This window comes from Osmerus mordax, chromosome 3 (assembly GCF_038355195.1).
Source record: "Osmerus mordax isolate fOsmMor3 chromosome 3, fOsmMor3.pri, whole genome shotgun sequence".
Taxonomy (NCBI): Eukaryota; Metazoa; Chordata; class Actinopteri; order Osmeriformes; family Osmeridae; genus Osmerus; species Osmerus mordax.
Genome location: NC_090052.1, coordinates 21,778,085 through 21,795,789, shown reverse-complemented (window position 1 = coordinate 21,795,789; position 17,705 = coordinate 21,778,085). Strand labels below are relative to the sequence as shown.

At 45.2% G+C, this 17,705-nt stretch overlaps 1 protein-coding gene across 4 annotated transcripts; it reads right to left on the bottom strand.

Moving 5' to 3' along the window:
* Positions 1-9,379: 9,379 nt before the first annotated feature.
* Positions 9,380-16,686, bottom strand: ppp1caa (protein phosphatase 1, catalytic subunit, alpha isozyme a). Of its 4 annotated transcripts, none has more exons than XM_067232536.1 (8): positions 16,546-16,686; positions 16,162-16,279; positions 13,002-13,133; positions 12,637-12,867; positions 12,442-12,546; positions 12,056-12,279; positions 11,812-11,946; positions 9,380-11,620 (listed from the first exon to the last, which is right to left on the bottom strand). In XM_067232536.1, the coding sequence occupies exons 2-8, from the start codon at positions 16,214-16,216 to the stop codon at positions 11,504-11,506; spliced, it is 999 nt and encodes a 332-aa protein (XP_067088637.1). In that variant the 5' UTR covers positions 16,217-16,279; positions 16,546-16,686; the 3' UTR covers positions 9,380-11,503. The 4 variants fall into 4 exon arrangements, with proteins under 4 accessions (XP_067088637.1, XP_067088636.1, XP_067088638.1 ...); XM_067232535.1 differs by having other exon boundaries at positions 13,002-13,143; positions 16,163-16,279; XM_067232537.1 differs by having other exon boundaries at positions 13,002-13,143; positions 16,163-16,279; positions 16,562-16,676.
* Positions 16,687-17,705: the final 1,019 nt, after the last annotated feature.

Below are 17,705 nucleotides of genomic sequence, written 5' to 3'. Positions count from 1 at the left end.
GTACCTGTTTGTCCATGGTGGGCCTCCGTAGGGCCACGTCAGGAGCGGGAGCCGGGCCTCTGCTGCCTTGGCAACCACTCTCTACAGAGACACAGAACGGATGATTGACAGGGGTTTGGTTTTTGATCCACCCTTGTGTGTGAGACGTTAAGATAAAGTTGTCGTGCTTCTGACCATGCCCCTCTTGATCTGAAGGTGTGCAAGTGCTAAATAAATACATTATTGCCTGTCTGGTGTTAAGTACAAGCACAGAACCATATTTGATAGAGGCCTTCCAGAATGGATACCTGTGTCCTGGTGGTGGGCTGCTATTGGGGGCTCCAGAGAGGGTCGAGGGGCCTCTGGTGGGGGTAGGAGGGTTGGAGGGTCGAACCCAGGTCGTCACACAGCATATTCATCTGGATGACAACCTAGGCTTGGTCTGGCGGGTCATGTAGCAGAGGTGGTTTGGAACCCAAGTCTTGCGATAAATGTCTGATCGGGTCCCATCAATAAGAAATGAAGGCCTTAGTGACAAAGACTAAATGTCAATGTGGTATTTCAGTTATTTTTACCATATTTCATAATAGCAAATATGCAAACTGTTCCAAATGCTTTGTCATTGTGGGGAATTTTGGGTCAATAGTAGAGGAAAAAAATACAATGGATACGATCTCTTTCAGAGTAAAGCTGTGATGTATGAAATGTGTAGAAAGTGAAGGGGTCTGAACATTGTCTGAATGCACGGTGCATACAGCTAGCACAGCACCCGGTAATGGAGTACCACGGAGATTGCAGGGCTATAATGATTGAGTGGCCAACATGAATAACAGAATCACTGATTACAGTAGCGGGATAATGATTACAGTCATAAATCCAGGCCCAGACTGCAGAATAATACTGAGCACTGTAGCATATGGCCATGCAGCATGTAGAAATAGCCCTGGGTGTTTCATGTGCTCACTACTGTGTGTTTGTGTGTGGGTGGGTGTCTAAATGTGTGAGTATACATGTGTTTGTGTGAGACTGTGTGTGTGTGTTTGTGTGAGACTGTGTGTGTGTGTTTGTGTGAGACTGTGTGTGTGTGTGTGTGTGTGTGAGACTGTGTGTGTGTGTGTGTGTGTGTGTGCATGTGTGTGTGTGTGTGTGTGTGTGTGTGTGTGTGTGTGTGTGTGTGTGTGTGTGTGTGTGTGTGTGTGTGTGTGTGTGTGTGTGTGTGTGTGTGTGTGAGAGAGAGAGAGAGTGTGTGCCAAGGTGCAGGCCTTTGCCAGAGAGCTGTGCTGGTGTTTGCACACACACACACACACACACCAGTACACCCCTGTACACACACACACACATCTACACACACACCAGTACACCCCTCTACACACACACACATCTACACACACACCAGTACACCCCTCTACACACACACACACACATCTACACACACACCAGTATACCCCTCTACACACACACACACACCAGTACACCCCTCTACACACACACACACACACATCTACACACACACCAGTACACCCCTCTACACACACACACACACCAGTACACCCCTCTACACACACACACACGCACCAGTACACCCCTCTACACACACACACACATCTACACACACACCAGTACACTCCTCTACACACACACACACACACACACACACCAGTACACTCCTCTACACACACACACACACCAGTACACCCCTCTACACACACACACACTCACAAACAGATACCGTGCTTACACACGCACACACACATGCTCTCACACCAGACAAACCACACACACAGCTGATATGAATCAGTATCAAATGTTTTCTGCCTATTTGTCCTGCTTCTTCACACAGTCTCCAGTGTGGTAAACAGGGTTATTCCCCCATGTTAGCACAGAGAGGGGGTTGGGGGGTTGGAGACCTGGCAACGCCGACACAGTCCTCAGTCTCCAGTGTGGTAAACAGGGTTATTCCCCCATGTTAGCACAGAGAGGGGGTTGGGGGGTTGGAGACCTGGCAACGCTGACCAAGAGAGCCCCAGAAATTACTCATAGTAATGAGTCCTCCGAGTCCGTATTCCCTAGAGGCAGATGTGGATACTATGGTAACAAAACGGACCTCAGAGAGAGTTGGTGATGCTGTGTCCCTTTCACTCCCTCTCATCAGATCACACATCACTGAGATGGGCTCTGGCTGTCACCTGGAGACTGAACCTGTTGACTATTCCTATTTTCAAGTATTTGGAAATCTGAAGGGGTATATTTACTGGGGGGTGGGATAACTGGTACGGTATATTTGGTTGGAGTGAAGGAGATATTGTGAAAGTGTATGAACAGCAGTTAAGAACTCTGGAGTGGGATTAAGGTTGAACCAATATTTTCAACAAAGAAAAGAATTTGGAAGTTGTGTTGTGCGTTTTTTTTTTACGAAACCTTTTCTAAACAAAAAGTGGCATTTCTTTTTTTTACTAGACTGAATCTGCATATTCTACATAGTAACTAGGCCTTCTTATGATGATTATTATTATCCATTAACCTTCATCAACACAGCTTGGTCTCCCTGTCTGTCTTTTCTCTGGTGCCGCTGGCGGTGATGTCACAATGGGATGCTCATCCCGTCATCATGGTTCTGAACCAGCGGGTTTCGAAAGGTTGAATATTTTTTTTTTTTTTACATTTGGGAAAAAAATAGAAAAACGTTTTTGTGTCGTGTGTGGAAAAAAAGTTAACAAAAAAAGGTTTCGAAAGGTTGATGTGTATGTGGATGCACGTATGTGAGTGTGGGGGGGGTGTAATACGAAAACATATGCTTTGATTTGAATCTGTAGTGACTTGGTAGACAGTGAGTGTGCAAGGGCATAAGTTATGGAGCGTTTACATGAAAGCGTGGGAGTCGCAGGTCTGTCTTACCTTTGCTGGAGCTGTTGACGTAGTAACAGCGACCTTCAATGGAGGTGTAGCCGCTCCCTGCAACACATCTGAAGCACATTTAACTGTATCTCCACATGTGGGTGGAGATTTACTCTAATGTTGCCAATTAGTGCATCTCGTGAGTGATTTTCTCTCCATGATTACAGTTTGTCCTGCAAACATGCATGCATACACACACACACACACACAGTGTAAACATACACTCTCACCTTCAGCCACAATCACACACACAATTTAGTTGTGTAAGAAGAATCTGTTCTAATTAGGTACAAGTTCATTAAGTTGATTCAGTCAAGAAAATATTCCACTCCAGAGGAGTCCCTAAGGGATGTCCCACTCAGTATAAAGCTGTAACAACCATTTTTCACCATATAATAGTGAGCAGATGTTTACTAACAAATGTAACCGTTGCCCTTCTGACTGTGGTGCTTTAACAATGCGGTTGCTTTCCCAGCTGACAAAGCGTTTTTCCTCATTCGAGTACGGCTTCATGGTGGGGCTCCATTTAGGGAGATGATCCATCATTCACCTGGGTAAATAAACTGTCCCTCAAACCTTATCAGCTGCACACAGGAGTCTCTAAACACACAAACACAAACCAATATTCACACGCACACACAGAATCAGACACAAACTCGCTCACACACACACACACACTCAGAACCACTGCAGACTTCATGGGCATCCTTTTCTGTGGGTTGTTTAACAAAATCTCCAATGTGCAAGGTGAGACTGGGGTTTGGTTCAGTATTAGAGGCAGCAGAGGTGTCTATATGGACCAATCAGAGCCTGGAGTCTTTAAGGGCTTCTGATCCTGACAGAAATGTACTGCTGGGGAGGGAACACAGAAGGATGAGAGAGGGAAGAGGATGGAGGATAGAGAGATGGAAGGAGAGGAGAAAAAGGGGAGTCAGGTGGCTGAGCGGTTAGGGAATCGGGCTAGTAATTTGAAGGTTGCCAGTTCAATTCCCGGCCGTGCAAAAATGAAGTTGTGTCCTTGGGCAAGGCACTTCACCCTACTTGCTTCGGGGGAATGTCCCTGTACTTACTGTAAGTCGCTCAGGATAAGAGCGTCTGCTAAATGACTAAATGTAAATGTAAAAACTGCTGAAGTGACAGAGAGCGAGGAAGAGGCAGGTAAACAGAGCGAGTGGTGAGCTGGAGATGGGAAAGGAGAAAGGCAGGAGGGAGGGGGAGAGAGAGAGAGAAAGAGAGGCACTGCTGAACTTTTCTAACTCAGCAGGGTGCTGCACATCTCACCAGGACCTCTCTGTACTCCATTCAGGGGGAAGAGAGGGGGTTTGAGGGAGGGAGGGAAGGGATGAGGGGAAGTGAAAAGAGAATGACGGAAGAGGGAGGGTTGGAATGAAAAATAGAGAAGAACATGCATTCTATAGCACCAGTCCAGCTCAATAAAGGGAGAGAAAGTAATAGGGGACAAGAAGGGAGGGAGGAGATGCAGGGAGAGAGGAGGAGCGAGGATGGAAGGAGAGTATGGAGGCAGGGAGAGGGAATGGGGGGTGAGAGGAGAGAGGGAGGGAGAAGGGAGGCTATGGGAGAGGGGATGGAGGGAGGGAGGATAGGGGACAAATGATGGAGGGAGGGAAGAGGAGGGGACAGAAGCAGGAGGGAGGGAGGAGAGAAGGAGAGCGTGAGGATGCTGGTGGAATGATAAAGCAGAGGGATCCTGTATTCTACAGTGAAGCCAGAGTCATGCCAGCGTAGGAGGATTCACTCCTTTGAAGTGTAACTTAAAAGGGATTCCTCTATCTCTCCCTCTCCCCATCTTTTTTTTCTCCCACTCCCTGTCTCTCTACTTCACTCTCCCTGTCTCTCTACTTCACTCTCCCTGCCTCTCTACTTCACTCTCCCTGTCTCTCTACTTCACTCTCCCTGCCTCTCTACTTCACTCTCCCTGTCTCTCTACTTCACTCTCCCTGCCTCTCTACTTCACTCTCCCTGCCTCTCTACTTCACTCTCCCTGCCTCTCTACTTCACTCTCCCTGTCTCTCTACTTCACTCTCCCTGCCTCTCTACTTCACTCTCCCTGCCTCTCTACTTCACTCTCCCTGCCTCTCTACTTCACTCTCCCTGTTTCTCGACCCCTGTTCTCTCTTTCTCGTTTTTCTCTTCCTCTCCTCCTCTCACTCCTCCACCCACTCTGTTTTCCCCTCTCTTCCTTGTTTTGAGTAACTGGTTCACACATACACACTGATTTGAAGCTTTGGCCTTAGATTTCACAGTGACTACTACAGACAGAGGCTCAGTCTTGGCCATCTTAAGCTGCAATAGATCAGCTCTTTGACTTCACTCAGGCAGGCCATTAACTGTAGATAACACACACTATGACAACGCCACAGTTTATAGCTGCCTTCTCACACAGGGTGAACCTCAATAATCCAAACCATGTGTTCACATGAAGACTAATTATGAATAAAGAATGTGAGGACACACACACACACACACTGATTGAACCATGGCACATAAATGAACTGTTTTGCCTGTTACCTGCGACATGAATCGTTAGCTAATTGTTTTCCGCCCAGGGAAATGTAAATGAAAGATCCTTATCTGCGGATCATATCATCCTAGCTTCATCCTTCCCCTCCATGCCGACCCATTTCACAGATCCCCGTGGCAACCAGCAGCGGGGTAGGAAAAGCGTGACGGCGTCCGAGCCTTCACAGAATCCTGAGAACCCTCATATCCTGTTGATTTCTCTGCCAAACTCCCACAATCCTCCACTGCAGGCCCCAGGATAACAGAACCCTCCACCTCACCCTCCTGTGAATACCCAGAATGCACCAGCACTAGTTCCTCTCCACATTAACGACAGGGCTCAGTTCTCAACGCGGCAGGGATTCGATCCAGGAATGTCTCAAAGGCCTCGTGTCTCTGAGGGGATGGCGGTACGGTTTGAGACGGGAGTAGGTTTTCAAAACACACTCATAATTCCCCAAAAGATGACTAGATAGCGCTGATATATTCTCACAGATGGGGGTGTCTAGCTCCTAGCTGTTGGGAATGAGAGAATTACCTCCTTTTCGAATTAACTGACAATGGAAATAATACAGATAGCTGCACTGTGTTATAGGTGAGTCATTTCAAGAGATTTAGTTGATCAAAGACACTATTCAACCATGCCAACAAAATACCTCCTAATGTCCCACCATGCTTTTCAGCTGAATTCACGATTATTTTCAGGTTTAACATGACAATGAGCCAAATATTGACACTACAAAGCATTTTGTTGCAAATTCCAAAGTAAAAGAGGATACCAAATTGAGTCCATTCACAGCACACACCTCTAAGCATCGCAGCTTTCATGAGTCTATCAAGAAATATTCTAAACAGTGTTATCTACATGGCTTCAGGATATGAAGAAAATGCAGTGGAAGAGAAGCAATCCTTAGGAGGAGAGAATGACCCAGATCACCTTTCTGGGTTAGGGTAGAAAAGAAGAGGAAAGAGAGGATAGTAGGACAGGTGGAGGAGAGACAGGGAGAGTAAAGAGAGGATTGTAGAACAGGTGGAGGAGAGACAGGGAGAGTAAAGCGATGATTGTAGAACAGGTGGAGGAGAGACAGGGAGAGTAAAGCGATGATTGTAGAACAGGTGGAGGAGAGACAGGGAGAGCGGATGAAAGAGTGAAAAGAAGTCGGGATGAAGGGGAGACTGGAGGACTGGAAAGATGAGAATACAGAGGACATTGGTCGAGCTGTGAACTCTGTCCCTCTCTATCTGAATAACCAACATGGAGATGAACAATGTACACCTTCTCTGACAAAGTCTTCTCTGCTTGAGGGAGATTGGGATGGGAGCCGAGGAAGTGGAGGTGAACTAAAAGGAGATGAAAGGAAAAGCAGGCAGCAACAGAGCTCGAGGAAGGAGGGACGAGAGCAAAGGAGGAGCAGGAGGCGGAGAGCAAGGCAGAGGAGAAGAAAGAACCGAAAAAAGAAAAATATGGAAGGACTGGAAATGTAGGGGGAAGAGTACGAGGAAGATAAGGATGAAGATGTGAGTTTGCTAAGAGAGCAACACTGCTGTCAACCATCAGTCATGTTACAGATGTGATCTTTCAAGTCTAATCCGTCACCGCAAAACAAATGCCTACTTGTGACACACTGCTTACAGATCACTATAAAATTACAAATATAGACAGTTAAGAACGTGTTTGACGTAGTCCTTACCATGTCGGCCAAGCTCCTAAGCAGAGAAGTGTCTGTGCCGCGTCTTGAGAGTCTAGCTGAAGGCGACAAGCAATGGAAACACAACGGTTCTGAGGCAGGAAAGTCTTTTACACACATGGAGTCTCATAACAACCCAGACAGACCCACTCCCTAGGGCCAGGGCTAGGGATGGAGGGAGGGATGGAGGGAGGTAAGGAGGGAGGGAGGGAGGGAGGGAGGGAGGGAGGGAGGGAGGGAGGGAGGGAGGGAGGGAGGGAGGGAGGGAGGGAGGGAGGGAGGGAGGGAGGGAGGGAGGGAGGGAGGGAGGGAGGGAGGGAGGGAGGGAGGGAGGGAGGGAGGGAGGGAGGGAGGGAGGGAGGGAGGGAGGAATTGGATGGATAGAAGAACAGACAGGCTGCCTTTTCAACTTCAACCCCAGCCACAACTCTTCATTTACGCCCGACCACATCAGCCTGACAGAGACATGTCTTGAGTGCGAAACTCGACTCTCTATGAGGCTTTGTCTGGGTCTGGCAGATGTGAGAACCTCAGAAGGCCTTACCCAGATGGGACTCCTTCAGCCCTGGTCCTATCAGGCCACCAAACAATGCCCAGCAGTGTAATGCTGAGCTGGGCTCTGCTCAGACTCAACAAGGCCTTGTCTGTGCTGCCCAAACCCTCCAGTTGGGCTAAATCGGATTACCACTGTGTACAACCAGTCAATGAGTCAGTCCATCTCTGTGTTGACACTCATCCCATCACATCTCTTTCTCTCTCCCTATCAAAGGGGCAGACAGTAAGATATACAGACAGACAGTCGTAGGACCTTCAGACAGACAGACGACCAAATAAAGAAGAACGATAACCTAATCTCGAGTGAGCAGATGTAAGCAGTGCAGTCCTTCACACAGACTGACACTGACACACATTGTGACCGAGCTCAGACATTCCACATCTCTCCGAAGCCACTGACTTTTAGTGTGTCTTAGCGCATGTGCGGAACGCATCGCTTCTGTATTACTACGGGGTAACCATGGTAACAGACGGGTCCATTAGTTTGAATGCTTGCTTCCCAGTGTAGTTTGACAGGGCGGGTTCAGATCCAGAAACGCTACAGCTAACAGGCATGAATGGTAGGTTTTATGGGGGCTTTGTTCTCTATGTGGACAGAAGCCAAATCATCACTTGCAGATGGGCCTTGATCAAATCTGGATTTCCAGAAGCTCGGTAGCAGCTGTACATAAACAGAGACAAACGGTAAGTGAGTCGAGAAACACATTTGCACCAGCAAGACTTCATAGCAGAAGAGATCTGAGCTGTCCGGTTGCCCAACAGCGCCCTCTGCTGGTGAATGTGTGAAAGGCAAAAAGCAATGTGTGGATCGTAGGTACTGACAGAGGCCGGGTTTCCCAGATTCGTTAAGAAGCTCTTAACGCTAAGAGCTTCTTAAGAGCGTTCTAAGAACGCTCTAGAACGCTCTTAGAACGCGTTAAGAGCTTCTTAACGAATCTGGGAAACCCGGCCAGAGCCTGTCTACGACATTCTCTGGTACTGACCACTGCAGACGGGGAACACCCCACAAGAGCTGCAGTTTTGGAGTAGCTCTGGCTTTGACGTCTAGCCATCACAATTTGGCCCTTATCAAAGGCTCTCAAATCCTTGCCTATTTTTCCTGCTTCCAACACCTCAACTTTGACAACAAAATGTTCACTTTCATGTATAATATATCCCACCCACTGTCAGGTGCCGTAACGAGATAATCAGTGTTATTCACTTCACCCGTCAGTGGTCATAATTATATAGCTGATCGGCGTATATTACAAAGCGTTATCATTTTTTGATTAAAATGGCAATTGCCTAACTAGGAGGTGCGCTTCAAGGCCACCAATCATTCCTAACATTCCTGATTAGGAAGAAAACAGCTCCATGTCTTTCAATGCCTACTTTAGTTATTTTTGACAGTCATTTAACATAATCATATCACAGGTGAAAGAAACAGATGGAGCACAACATATTCAATATTATTCACTGATATGGCTAAAGCAGTGGTTCTCAACCCTAGTCCTCAGGGACCCCCTGTCCTGCATAGACGTTTCCCTGCTCCAACACACCTGATTCAAATAAATGGGTCGTTATCTAGCTCTCTAGAAGCCTGGTAACGAACATGCATTTGAATCAGGTGTGTTGGAGCCAAGACACATCTAAAGCATGCAGAACAGGGGTTCCCTGAGGACCAGGGTTGAGAACCACTGAGCTAAAGGCTGCACAGGACCAAGTACCAAAGAACCTCTGTGATGAAGACCAACACAAGGGTGTACAAATTCAACATTTTATTTTCTACCCGGTTACATAGACTTCTACGATTTTGTGATTGGTTTGAAAACAACTTATACAAATAAAAAATAGCATTCTTTAGATTTTCGTCTGTTCTTTATTTGCTCATCTATATGACAGCTTAAAAGCCTGTAGGCTACTATCCAGCAACAGTGCATGGAGGAAACGTCCCTGATTTATTAAAAAACAAAAACATTTCACATCAGTAAGCTCGCAGTATCTATATTGCCCTAATTGTCAGTAAAAACATAACATCCAAAGAAAGATTTGTTTACAGTTAAAGCAGATTGTTGGTGTTACGCTTAACAATATTCATAATTGTTCTAATAACAAAAAATACCTATAAAGACCAAGGTTGCAAGCATAAAGTTTATACAGCTATATGAAAAGGGATGGGGGTGAACTGGATTTGAAGCGATATTTCTTCGGGACAGCATTACTAAGGCCTGCAAAAATCTTTCACCGTCGTTTATCAATAACTTGATAAACGGGAAAACAAATAGCTCCATTATAACGTCTTAGTCAAGCTTGCTTTTACTACCATTGCAGATGTTCTACATTAGACTTCTAGATCTTAATCTTAAAGCATTGCATGAAACAACAGGTCATTTTAATTGGTCTGAAAAACATCCAGCACGACTTTAAAAGTTTCTCCTTTATTTCTATCGAATATGATTTACCAGCCGTTTCTGAATCATTAATTACTGACGCCTGCCCCCCAAGTACATCATCTCTTTTGCAATTCTCAAGTCATCAACATACCATCACTCAATCAGTAAGATCTATACCAGCTACTGTATAGTACCCATCAGAAGGCCTGGTGACCCGTCGTTCCAGCGCCAATGAATCCTTTAGTAATGACGCAATGGCAAGTTTGAGATGCACCTTCAGTTCAGTTAGTGCGAAACCTGGGTTCTCTTGCCCAAAGGTAAAACCTTGCAAATAAAATTACCATAAATGCAGTCTATCAAGTTGTTGCGCATCATCTCTTTTCACATGAAACTGTTAAATAAGTGGGTTGAAGCAGAAGCATAGTGGTCAAAGTTGAGGTACAAAGTTCTTATAGTAAACCAAAGAAAAGAGTGAATATGAAAGGGCAGTGAGAGAAGAGGGGGGGGGGGGGGGGACAGACAAAATGTCATTGAAAAAAGGAGGATAATAGAAAAGACTTGAGATCCTGAAACAGCACAGAAAATGGGTATTTCTTAGTCACTGACAGCCCACACTTAACTTTTAGTTTTAACTTTTAAGACAAATAGGAGCAAGTAGGGATGACAGTTGGTTAAGAACTCAACAATTCACATCTACGGAAAAGCAATGGTGAGGTGAAAAGACAGTGAAACATATGATGGCAAATTTCAAATAAATGGTTCTCTTTATTTAATCAATGACTTCCAAATAGACTAAACTCAAACCGTTAGTTTTTGAATCCTCTACAAAAGAAAAGAAAAAAAGAAGCAAAACTATTTCACATCCACGATTGCGTTATCAAATCATTGGTTTTCAAAGGGAAAGAAAAGAAAACTGTGTCCACCTTGCTTGCTCCAAGTGAATCCATCGACTCAAGAATCCATCTGCACTTATCCACCTGTGCTCGACGTGGTGCATGCCGTTACCATATGACCGTGCAACTTGACCCCCCCCCCTCACCCCACATACACACACTCACACACACACACAAACCTCTCAAACAGGATATACAAAAGCTTGTGTTTAGCATTAAAACAGTGCAGGGCCTTAACGTACACAGTAGACACCTTCCACAATCCTCCCCCCCCCCCCCCCCCCCATCCTTCCCCTTATCCTCCACAGCGCCTGCGTGTGCATTTACACCACTGAAAGGAAGGGCCAGTTTCATCATCAAAGTGACAGGATAACAGAGCAGGAGAAGGGGAGAACACACACACACAGTACAACAAACCCCCTCTCTCTCACACATTCATACAAACAGTTAAAAACAGTAGTTTTAGAGAAAAACAGGACTGAACCCTGGGTACTGTTTGCCATGTTGCTGTTTGGTGAAGAGGGAACAAGAAGTGGGAAGGTAGAGGAAGAGTATGGGGGTGATGGGGGCGGCTGAGGTGGGGAGAGGGGTTCAGCGGGTGTTATTTCTTGGCTTTTCCGCCCTTGGCTGAATTTCTTGGCGGAGTGACGGGTCTTCCAGACCCCATACCGCCGCCGCCTCCGTAGGAGTACAGCTTCTTGTCGGCTGGCTTGAGAATCTGGGGGACAAAGAGAGTCTCATCTTAACACAGCGCTGCTAAAGACATTCACCACAACAGACTGGAACTAAACAGGTATGCTGATGTTGACAGAGAGAGCGTGACAGTGACGGAAGGAGCATGCGAGGAGGTAAAAGCAGCAGGGAAAACTTCCAGGCTACGGCTGAAACGCTTCAGAGATTTCTGCGTACCTGGAAGGAACACATGAGGGTTTCGTCCACGCTCATCATGGCACCAGCATTGTCAAACTCCCCACAGTAGTTAGGAGCCGAGAACAGGGTAACAAGTTGTCTCTTTGCAAAGAACTCGTAGCCATCTTCTACGACCTATGGACAAGGATGGGTGGTTTAAAAACACGCGAGAGACAGAGAGAAAGACAAGAGAGCGAGAGGTAGCTCAATATGACCCAGTATTTGTTATCCCAACAGTCTTTACCTGATGTGCCCTGCATATAAGGTCCATATCGTGCTTGTGCAAAAATTTGGCCACCACATCTGCCCCAAATGTGAAGGAGACTCCACGGTCATTCTCTCCCCATCCCAGGACATCTTTGTCTGGGTCGGCCCACAGCAGGTCACACAGCAAGCCCTGGTCGGGCACGTCTGTGGGGCGCATTACTCTGCGTACCTGCTCCATGGACTGGAGGTCTGGAGACAGGCCTAGGTAGGAAACATCAAACACGTGATGAGCCACACACAACCATTTATAACCGAGTGACTCAGCTCTATTATAAATTTGATCACCCACCGATCGACAACGAACGGACGTTGCCGGGTGATACCAGATAAAAACAAGAGCATCATAGCCTCATCCCCACTCACCTCCGTGACAACAGAAGATCTTCTCGTCTACGATGGCAGCCACAGGCAAGCAGTTGAAGCAGTCTGTGAAAGTCTTCCACAACTTGATGTTGTATCGTCTCTTACCTAGGATAGGAGGTTCAACAACGTACAACCGTTAACCGGATGATGATGTGCGTGTGGTGAACGTAGCCACGGTAGAGGCCTCGTACTTACACTCGTCATAGAAGCCGTAAATGCGGTTTATAGAGGCACACTCGTGGTTGCCGCGCAGCAGAAAGAAGTTCTCTGGATATTTGACCTTGTAGGCTAGCAACAGGCAGATGGTCTCCAGGGACTGTTTCCCTCGGTCCACATAGTCTCCCAGGAACAGGTAGTTGCTCTCCGGGGGGAAGCCTCCGTACTCAAACAGACGCAGGAGGTCATAATACTGACCATGGACATCACCTACAGAGAGCACCACAAAGATGTACACCTTGAAAAACGCATAAACGCTTTGCTTGGCGTATAATGTCCCAACTTTAAAATCTAGGTCGCTGTAGCTAGCGGCGAGACGCCTGCCAGTTTCCTGCAGAACTCACCGCAGATTTTGAGTGGTGCCTCTAGCTCGAGCAGAATGGGCTGGCTGAGGAAGATTTCACGGGACTTGAGACAAAGGCCGCGGATCTCGTTTTCTGTCAGCTGAACGTTTTTGCCTGGCCGAGAGCCCTTAACTGTACCAACAGAAGACAGGGAGAACAAGGGTAACATCACGCATCATGTCATCAACCCAAGGTCAGAGAAATGCAGTCACAGCACTGGATGTGAAAAACATAAAACGTGACAAGATACACGGTACCATGTCAATCGATACCAGGGGCTTGCGTTTTGAAGCAAAGGCTAGGTCAGAGTAAATATGTGGCCCTAGTACGAGTAGGCATGCCTTCTTTCTCCTAATCCTACCAGAACATTGTCTGTTAACTCAGCCCAGCTTGCAGCCTTGCTCACTCTGAGATATAAAACACCATATATGCGCGACAGCACACTACACTTCCTCGATTTCATCCTATCAAGATTTCATCAAGGCATGCTAACTATTTCAGAGCACAGTTAGCGTGACGTGTTGGGAGGGTCACATGGGCGTCGCTGGGTTAGGCGTCGCCCTGCACTTTCAAAACATTCCGGTGTCTTCACGCCATTTCAAGAATCTAGCAGGTTTGTGGAGCAGGTGTTTTTTTGCATTCACACCCAAACCACAAGAATGGGAAATCAGAAATAAATCTTATTTAGATTAGAATGTAAATCACAAAACAAAAAAGGCACATATGAAGGTCAAGTTGTTAGTCTACAACAGACAAGTACACCGGCCTATCCTATAGCTGATTTTCCACTTGACGTCTTGACATCTGCACGATTCTGATTGAAGGACGCTTTGAGGCTTTTGTGATGCAACTTCCTGCTTTGGCTTCCACTTCCTGCCCTCACCCCAAACCAAAGCATCCACAGTACCTTGGACAGGGACAGGGATTGAAGCTCATCCACATTCAAGCAAATCACCCTATGACTGCTGTTCAAACATGTCCTCTGCTTGGCAAGTTCCAGGCCAGGGAATAGCAGCTAATGTACGTGTAATTCAGTGACTCATATACTGTGGGCTTATGCAAGACCGCGTTAGATTGGAGTTTGGAATTGGGTTTGTTTGTGTCATGACAATTCCTTCCTCCCCCTCGCCTGCACGTTCTGCTGGCTGCAACAGGTGAAGGTTACCTGACATACAACTGTACGCAGTCCTGCAACAAAAAGGACCATAAGACAAGACATTTTACTGTAAATTCTTCAAAAATGTCAAACAAAACAAATATTATGTAAGTGCTTATTGGTTTAGTCTTCAATCACACTAAGTGAGGAGAAACACAGTGTGACCATTAAACTTGTGAACTTTACACAAAAGGAAATATTAGATGACAAAAGGAACCTAATGAAACCCGGATATTACATGACAATGTCAGTCTTAATCCAAAACACACCCCTCTTATTTGTAGCCACTTTCCATGATTTAGAGATAGGGGCTTTCACCCACGCAAAACCTAATTAGTGTTTGGGTTGATTCAGGCCTGGACTGCTTGAAGTTGTGACCTGAGTGAAAAGTAGGTATAAATAGGATAGTGCTCCTTGGTCACTTTAAACCTGGATTATGGGTGGCTAAGCCTCAACAGAGCTTACTCTAAAGTTAGCCACATAGCCAATGGACAACACTACTTAGAGAAGGGGCAAGGGCGAGGAGGGAGAGGGGCAGTGGTGGGTTGAGACGAAAATATTAAAATCAGGGAGAAAATGTCGCTTCAGACGTTGCCTTTTTTTTTATGTCCAAGCACAATGTTTAATAGCACTATATCAATTGTTATGCACCACCTACCAAAGAAATATCCTCGGATGTAAAAACCTACTTGTCAACAATCCAGATTTTGATTCTAGTTTTGGGTGGTTTGGATTCAACCTCTACTTAGGATCAGGACTTCCTGGTTCTCTCCATCCTGACTCGTCATTCTCAGAGATGCTAGGGTGAAGACACCTTCTAGGAAGGCCCAGCACTATCGACTGCATACCAATCAGCTGACTGTACCCAGCAAACCGACTCAGCCACTGAGGAGGAAACTGGCTAGTATTAAAAAGGAATAAAACCTATTCCTTAGTAGCGTTAGAACATATTACAAATATTCACGGCACTGAAGTAGTGTGACCACGCTTTGATAGAAAAAAAAGGTCAGGTAGATTACATAAGATATAAATACTGCCATTATCTGGCTTGTTTATTTTCTCCTTCGCAGTGCTGAAAAGATTAGCAAGGCCCAAGTAAAACAGTTTGTATACAAAACAGGCGGCTCCAGACCCAAAGTCAAAGTCAAACTAACTGGGAAATGCAGCGTACGCCTGTATAAATGCAGCAGATTGTAAATGGTGGCATGATAGCAGTAAGTGCAAAAGAGAAAAGGGTTACACTGCTTTTGACTCAATTATTGTTTAAACTCAGAAAAAAACATCGTTATCTACTAAATTAACCTGTTTAGTCGTCTAAAACCATCTTTCCAATTCCATGAGTGAAGTGTTTGACGAACTTGTCAGTAGACAATAATAACAGGACCTATGTAACTTATCATAAAATCATAAATGTGTCCAAGTTCGTGGGTCTTATCTAATTATATATGTATAAAAAATATATACACGTAAATAATATCCAGATGATGCCTGGTTTATGAGGTTGTTACACGTCTGATCGTCTTAGATAATATTTAAATATTAAGAATACATAGGCCTACATGCTGTGTTATCCCCAACACATCAGGTTAGCGTGCAACTGAACCGTTCATTAATCTACTGGGGGGCCCGTGTAAGCGGCATGACTAACCTAGACGTACCTCACTGCAGCCTTCCGAAAAGACTCTACAAACACACCTAATTGTCCCTTGCAACGTACGAATTCAAATTGTGAACGGTACTATGTTAGCAGTTGTTTTATAAGAGCAACCGGGAAAGGCTGCGAGCTTGGTGATGATGTAGCCCCGGCTTTAGCTAAACGTTGAGCAACACAGATCTAGCTAGCTTGTGCTAAATTGCTCGTGTTAGCCACGACAAATCAAACATAGCATTTACTGCATCTAACTACCTTTTAGTTTTACAAACACTCACATTTCATTATTGTTTACTGCAAAATAAGTTTCTTCAATCAACTTAATGGTAGAATTGCAAGATATAAATTCTCACCTTCCAGGAGACGCTGAATTATGGAGTCGATGTTCAATTTGTCCGGCTCCGCCATTTTACGTATTTCTGTCGTGTGTGAAGCAGTCAAGACCTCCTTTCCGCGTTGATCCTTCGATACCTAGAACAAAAAAAATCGGTGATTAGAAAAACAAATATATAAGCAAACAATATTTTCCACAATCAATAAAACATTTATGACAGTCAGGCGCTAGGGCTGCCCTGGCTTGCGTAGCAATTTGCTACCTAGCTCGCTAGCTAGGTAGCAAACCAGCCACCATCCCGCTTATACCAACTAGCTTCCTAGCTTCATCCTAGCTGGCTAGCTTTTCTATCTACACAGGATCAAACAACGTGATACAAACAAACTTTGAATATGAAATAAACCTTTTGATTTGACAACCGTGAATCGAGGACAGGACTCCCTTTCCTCTATTTCGTCCCTTTTCTTTCGTATTTCAGTGCCCCCCTCACTCTTCCCCCGCGGAACTTTAAAAGGGCCGTGTTTTTCGGAACCAAGAAAAGAAGGAGGTAAAGGCAAAGCGTCTTCTTTACATTTACTCAATGCCGATTGGGCCAGTACTTGGCTCCAATAGGCTACAAAACACGTCGATTTAGTACTTGTGCCCCTCCTACAGTTGTACTTGGATGACGTCAAGAGAGTTGAGATTCATCCACAAGGCGGCAACCAAATTAAAATGATACAGAAATAAATGTAAAAAGGCTACACGATGTTTTTCATATGTGTTTTTAGTATGTTTAGACGCGCTTCTAAAGCATGTTGGTAAACGAACCACATGGTGGCGTTTGGTCATGAAAAATTAGCAGCGCCACTTTAATTCGGCCACGCCAATATTTTTAAAGGTAGCCTATTTTCTGAATGGTAAAGCAACTACACATATCCACAATGGCTCCTGGTACATTCATATGTTCATGTGGAAGAACTAATGTTCGTCCTGGCACAATCTCGTTTCAAAAGTGTTTGGCCATGTGATGAGTTACTAAATACAACGTGACTTTTAGAATGACATCACACTATCAGGTTGGCGAGGTACGCTTGACGGAGAAGTAGACCACAGCCTATTACTGTAAAACTATTAGATGAATGGATAGGTCCGAAAACACATGATCATTTATTGTTTTATTTTTGAAGTAGCTTAGGCTACATCTCTCAAAACGTGTGTTATAAGGTAAAAAAGGTATTTAAGGTGGTGTGTCTTTACACTCACAAGAGTGTAGGGGTGGTGTGTATGTTTATGTTTGTGTGTGTAGGTGAAATATTTTGCAACTTAATCCACTGATCTAGGTACTCTCCACAAATCCAGGCATCTCCCAATGTCACCATTACTCAATCCTCACTGCATTCCAACTCAATCAACAAGAACGCTGTGTAGTAGTGACTCATGTTTTCCTGTGTATAGAGACAGTGGGTGAAACTACAGAATTTCCTGAAACAATTAATTCGTTTTAGAAATATTTTATATTTTCATTTGCATATGTCAATATGCAAATGAACTTGACACTAGGCCATCAAAACTATACAAGCG